Below are 6,831 nucleotides of genomic sequence, written 5' to 3' on the forward strand. Positions count from 1 at the left end.
ATTTTGTATGATAATTGCATATTTTGTAAACCGTTATGATGGTTCTACCGAATAACGGTATATAAAACTCTACAAATAAATAATGAGGAGCATTCAGAAACTTTAAATGGAAATATGCAGGAACATTTTAAAATTTAAAAAGAAAAAAGTCTGAATGTCTTTAACTGCCAGTTATTTTGTCTTGAAAATATTTGCACAGGCAGTTGGCCTAGTTTTATTTCAGGCATGTTCATTAAACTATTTGCTTTGTTCTCCACATAGATTTAAGGGAAAAGGTGGACAAGTTGCAGTTTTAACACAAGAATGTTTTACGGTCACTGATGTCTTATCTCAGGCAAAGGGCACTGACTGCCTTTTGGTCAGAGTGCAGGCTTGAATTACCTTCTCTATTCTTTTAATTTGTAGAGTACCCTGGGCTAATTGGGATTCACTGGCATCTTTAAGACAGCAAATTGTTAGTGTCTCTTTGGAGCTTCAGAATCTCCTATTTTTAGGAGGTTTTAATGTCCATTTAGACCAGGATAGTCCCAGTGTCATTTCTGAATTTCAGTCATTAATGCTAACACTTGGTTTTGTACAAATTAAGTCCCCAAGCCATATATTTGCGTTTTCTTTTTTTGTTTTTAACTGTTTATTGAGAGTTGTGATACAGAACAATTCCAAAACATCAACAACATCCAACATATACATACAGTATCATAATACTCCAACCTCTCTTTTTTTTGTTTCAGGTCAGGGACTCTTTAAGCCTATCCCCTGGGTAAATCATCCTCATTCGAGCTACAAATCCCTGTAGAGTTTGACTCATTTAGTTAGTGAAGGATACTGCAGTTGCTGTACTTTCGACCATTTTTCAAAAGGTGTCCAAGTTAACTCGTATTTAGCTAATCGGTCTTGTCTTAATGCTGAGATTTTTTTCCATGCCTCATATACCCATTAATTTTTTTAACTACCAGAGATCTTGGAGGCTCTTCTCCCCGAGACCACCTTGCCGCCACCACTTGGCGTGTGGCCATAGCAGCAAAATTAATAAGATGGCTTTGGGGGTGTTAAGTTGTTTTTGCTGGAATTACCCCCAGTAGCCACACCTCCTGTTGGGCAGGTATCTCGCACCCTAAAATTTCTCTAAGGATTTATTTTTACCCCAAGCCAGAACTTCTGTGTTATCTCACACGTCCACCGTACATGAAAAAAAGTACCTATGATTGACAATGACGCTAGCATTTATCAGATATTGCTGGGTACCATCTGGCTAGCTTGGCAGGATATAAGTACCATCTGTACAATAATTTGTATCTATTTTCAATCATGAAAGTGGCCCCAACATTTTTCCCTATCCTTTGAAAACAGTCATCCTATTTTGATTTGTCCCATTGAGCCTTCAAATCTCCTTCCCATCCTTTAATGTGAGGGTCAGAATATGGTTCCTCATCTGTTAACGCTTTATAGATTTTAGAGATCAATTTGGGTGGCTTTTGGGTCATCATCAAAATCCCTCAAATAGAGAGGCCCCTTTCGTTAGTTCTTGTTTAGCTTCTTTTGTATTGAGTTTTCCTAATTATTGGAGTATATCCTAGTATAGTTTGCACAATGCTCATCCATTGCTTTTGTTGCCGACATTCCACCACTCTCTGTAATTGAGAAGCAGGATATTAGGAACACCCAAGCCACCTTTCGCTTTTGTTCTGTAGAGAACCTTTCTTGCAACCCTGGGAGGGCGCCTTTTCCATATAAAGAAAAAACCCTGTTGCTGCAGTGTTTTTAAATCTGCATCTGTTAGAACACATGGCAACGCCTGGAACAAATAGCTTAGCCTGGATAGATAATTCATCTTAATCACCGCTATTCTGCCCATCCAAGAAAACTGAAATCTGTCCCATTTGCTGAGATCTGCTTTAAGTGCCCGGAATAGAGGCTCATAATTAACTTTAAGTAAATCCTTTTGATCTAAAATTATATTTATCCCTAGATAGCGAACTGGTCCCTTTGTCCATTTGAAGGAATAAGCCTGCTTTCACTTGCTGCATTGGGCTGGTGTCAAGCCAGTTGGCAAAATCTCTGATTTGTCTGAGTTTAATCGAAAGCCGGACACCTTCCCAAATTCCTTCAATTGTATATGTATATGTATATATATATATATATATATATATATATATATATATATATTCAGTTGTGTATATATATAGTTGTATATTCAGTTTTGTACGTTGACCTTTAAGCTTGTGAGCTAATAGCTTACTCGGTTTATCTCCTTACTAACAGTATTCTTGTTTCACTAAATCCAAATGGTACGCTATTGCTTCTGCCCTCACTGCATCTAAACTTTTCAAAGGGATTGACCCCAGGGCGTTGTTTATGGGTTGTCTCCAGATTGTGTAATTTAAGCTCCAACTCTTTCCGTTTCTTCTCTTTTTGGGTACTTGCCAAGTTCTTTGGGTACTTGCCAGGTTCTTGTGGCCTGGTTTGGCCTCTGTTGGAAACAGGATGCTGGGCTTGATGGGACCCTTGGTCTGACCCAGTATGGCATGTTCTTATGTTCTAATGACGCATGTGTACATTTTTTTGATGGTCATTGACAGCTTATTGCACTTTTTTAAATTAGAGAAGTTGTGAGTGAGTACAAGTTTAGAATCTCAAACTAGGCAGGAGAAAGTTAATTTAAAAAGTATATACAGTTGTATGCAAATGTTTAGGCACCCATGGTCAAATTGTGTGTTTCAGTGAATCTCCAAGTGAATAGAGGGCTGACACAACCTCTGCATGGTACAAAGTTAAACACAACTTTTTTTCTGTAGTTTTAAGTGCAAAATTACTATTTGCTGATATTAATAGATTAAAAATAATGAAATTGTGGAAATGGTATGTGCAAAGGTTTTGACACCCTTCTAGTTGATTCATTACTACTTTCTAAAAAACAAAGTTGTTGTTAAGGCCTAGAAAGTTGATTGGTTCATTAAGCTTTCAGTTAGGTGAAGACAATTTCTTTTATTATTAATATTATTCTGTTTTCAACAACCATTGGCCTCTTTAAGTAAGTGAACATTTGAAAATGAAGATACTGTCATTCACTCTTACAAAGCAGGGGAAGACGATGGCAGAAACACAAGGAATGGAAGTTACCTTACCTTGTGTGGTTGTAGCCAAACAGTTCCATTTTCATTTCGTTTCTTCAGTCCAAAGCATTTTGTTCCAGAAAGTTTCAGGCATATCAGAGTTTTGTTTTAAATAGCTTAGATGTTGACTTTTGTGATAAGATTGAGAAAAGTTATTTGTTCCAGCAGGGAGTTATTTTTTCCTGAATAGTTGAAGGCCTGTCAAGTCAATTCCCTTTTTTGGTGCTAGTTAAAAGCATTGGAAAGAAAGTAATAATGAATCAGCTGAAAGGTTGTCCAAAATTCTGCACATACCGTATTCACTGTTGTATTATTTTCAATCTGTTAAAATCAGCAATTCGTATTTTTTCAGACAGATGTCATGCTTAACTTTGTCAGTACTTAAAAACTAACAAAGCATAAGACTACTTTGTGAGTAATCATTATCACGTATATAAATCACCTGAATATAGTGAAAATAATTATTATAATGCGGAGAGAAGCCTTCATACATGACTACCACTAATTTTTCAAACAATAGCTGTGCCCTATTATAATCCTTGACCTCTGTCCTAAAGTCCTTTATGAAAAATGCTTTAAATGTGCAAACAAAAAGATTTATCTTGAACTGTGCCACATGCAGTTCAGTAATTTAATAATCCGAATGTTTCAGAGAGTTCTGCTTCAGGGCCATTCCAGTTGTTCATTGCTGCTGCCCGGCACAGAGGAAATGCACCATCATTTTACCTGTGGCATAACCAGTGTAGTGACGCTCCAGCTAGTGGTTGGTTACCACCATTAAACAGGCACAGATCGATGAACTTGTCGTGCCAGGGATAAAATGATGGCAAATTTCCTCTGTGTTGGGCAGCAGCAATGAAGACCTGAAATGGTGGAGTAACTCTTTGAAATGTGGACTGCGTCTGGTGTTGGATTATCAAATCACTGAATTGCATATGAGACGTTTCAAGATACGTCTCTTTATTAGCACATTTAAAAACATTTTCATAAAACAGACTTTGGGTCAGAGGTCAGATTGTAGTGGGGCACTGCACTTGTTTGTCTGCTTAGTGGTAGTCATGTATGAAGTTCTCTCTCCACATTATAACAATTATTTTCACAATATACGGGTAGATAATTATGGACTTGTGTTTAATTAACTTTGTACTGTGTAAAGGGTGTGTCAGCTTCTGTTCACTTAGACATTCATCGAAACATACAATTTGACCAGGGTTGCCTAAACCTTTGCATGCACTGTCTATGTTATGACAGATTAGAATTAGGAATTTTGTTGTGAAACATTTTAATGAAAGTATTGATTACTTTAATTTGCAGGATCCACAAGACCTTAAAACCACAGAAGTGCCAATTGGGACAACAGGGAAATTATTGGATAAAGTGATAGAATTCCTACCAGAAAACCATGGCCAGTATGGCTTGGCCTTGCACCTGATAGAAGCCGTGGAAGCAATGTCGTCTTCATGACAATAGTGCCAGCAGTCCAGGCCGGCTGAAACACGAGTAGTGCATGACCACTGTGCGAGGCCAGACAGAAGAGAAGGAAGACGATCTCCACGTGACTCTGAAAACGCCGAGTGTTAAACTTGCTTTTAAAAATGAAGACCATCCTATCCATTTTCCACAGCACATTAATGAACATGAAAGCCTCAGCTGCAAAGAGAAAGTAGATTCAAATGCTGCATTATTTATTTCCAATTTGAGCATTTATAACACAGCCTACTTTTAATAGCCATTTTATTCAGTTTCCTCCGTGTATGAATGATATTGACATGCTCCTCTTGGCTCTTTGCTAACGTGCTGCATCTGCCATTCAGCAGTCTCACAATGGCAGAATGATGGAAGTGGTATAGGAATTCTTTAACCTCTCATGTTTGATGGCAGCACCAGGTGACTGGACTGAGAATCTCAGAACTCTGAATGTGGGCTGCTGGCTTGTGCTCATGCATTCAGATTGCCGTTTGGGTTACTGGATTTAAAGTATGGATTTAGTCACGCATTTCTTAAGAAACCTGAAGCAAGCCAATACCAGATGTGGCTCCACTTGCTCCTTATGACCTGGCGTTATCAAGCAGTAGGGTTTCTGTATAGCTCTTAGTCTGTACAGAGGGGCTGAGCCAGTCCTGGTTTTACACTCCATGCATTCATGGACATGTAGGTCCTGTTTTTTTAAGAAATTGGAACTAGACATCAATGCATAGAATGGGTGGAAAGCAAGGACTGACATGGAGCTATCTGGTAGCCCTGATGCAAGCACAGCAGCTGTATGGATGGAGAGGATGGGGGAAGACTTGACTCTGCATCCCCCTCCCCCACACTCTGCATGTGAAGCCCGTGACCTCCCAGATGCAAAAGCACCACTGGCGCATATCTCCGGGGGGAACAGGGACAGTTTATGTTAGGGGTCTTGGGCCCCTCTTTGCTCTCTGAAAGCGTCATACAAAACCTCAGAATGCCTTGATCTTACCAGTTGTTTTGTGAAAAGAAAAATGTTGAATGTCTGTGCACAGGTTTAAATGTCAAAATGAATGGGGAAGGATAAACAATTGAATTCCACACACACGGCCCCATCCTCATATCAAATGTATTTAAACAGTAAAAGTACACCAGTGCGCATATATCTCTTTGACTCTTAGTACTGTATTCTTGGAGAGAGCTGATCAGGTCTCTTGTTATTAGGTGAGCAACATATGCAACAGATATTTTAAAGGTTATATTATGTTTATGATGTAACCAGCCATCACCATAGTACAGCCTTCTGAGCAGCTGAAGTCCCAATTTTTAAACTATTAAAGCAGAAATGTTAGTCCAGATCTGGTGATGCTGCTTTTACATGGCGGTCTGTAAGAGCTATTGTAGCAGGGTAGTGTTATATATTGCTTTTCAAGAAAGAAGCTGGAGTTACTTCCCTTTTCCAGCACCAAGTAACCATTTAAATAAAGTGTGCACATTAATAGGAGTTGGCGAGACCTCAGAAATCTCTTTCATCTCTTGTTTTATCTTTATGCCCAAGAAAGATAGCAGTATAATATCCAATGTGACAATTATGTTTTTACTGAAATATGTGATTTTTAAATTCATAAATTGTAGGACGATAAATCAAAATGAGTTTACTTTGTTGACAGCAGTTTCATGGATTAAAGGTAAATAAAATATGTCAATAACCAGATGTACATTTTCTATGTAGTATCTGCTGTACACAATTGATTTAAAACACTTTTCTTTGGCCTTCTACTGCTAGCCTATCACACAGCCATCAGTGTTGAAGCTCCTGTCGTGGTTTTTTTGGGCCAGTAGTTTTCTGCTGTTGCTTTTGAGTATCCAGCTCAGTTGGAACAGGCCTCTACTGATGTTGCAGTGTCGTGAGCTTTTGTGCACTACTTCCCAAGGCTTCTCTCCATGATCAACACTTTCCTGTTGAACCCAGCTATCGCAGTGGAAACCTGCTATGCATGGCACCCAGAGGCTGGCCAGTAGGTGTTGCTGTTATGCATTGAATGGGAGGCCCTCTTCACTGAGGGCTTGTAAACACTGCCTCCTGAGTAGGCCCAACCTCAGTCAGTCTGAGCTGCAGAAATGAATGCAGATCTCCCACAGGGCAGTGAGCCATCAGGTTAGCCCAACATCAGACTGGATAATAGTTAAATGCATTTTGAGCTTGTAAGGAATGTAATCTAATAATTAGTTGCACAGAAAAAACATTCAAGGAAATCTGAAATTC

General features: G+C 38.9%; 1 protein-coding gene across 1 annotated transcript in view; it reads left to right on the forward strand.

The window, feature by feature from the left end:
- Positions 1 to 6,279, forward strand: part of LOC115082507 (rab3 GTPase-activating protein non-catalytic subunit-like) — a 29,898-nt gene extending 23,619 nt beyond the window's left edge. Inside the window, exon 8 of the mRNA XM_029586734.1 lies at positions 4,428 to 6,279. Coding sequence (XP_029442594.1) covers positions 4,428 to 4,577 — 150 coding nt within the window. The 3' untranslated portion in view covers positions 4,578 to 6,279. The remainder of the gene's footprint in view (positions 1 to 4,427) is intronic.
- The last annotated feature ends 552 nt before the right edge of the window (positions 6,280 to 6,831 follow it).

Source organism: Rhinatrema bivittatum, unplaced genomic scaffold (genome assembly GCF_901001135.1).
Source record: "Rhinatrema bivittatum unplaced genomic scaffold, aRhiBiv1.1, whole genome shotgun sequence".
Classification (NCBI taxonomy): domain Eukaryota; kingdom Metazoa; phylum Chordata; class Amphibia; order Gymnophiona; family Rhinatrematidae; genus Rhinatrema; species Rhinatrema bivittatum.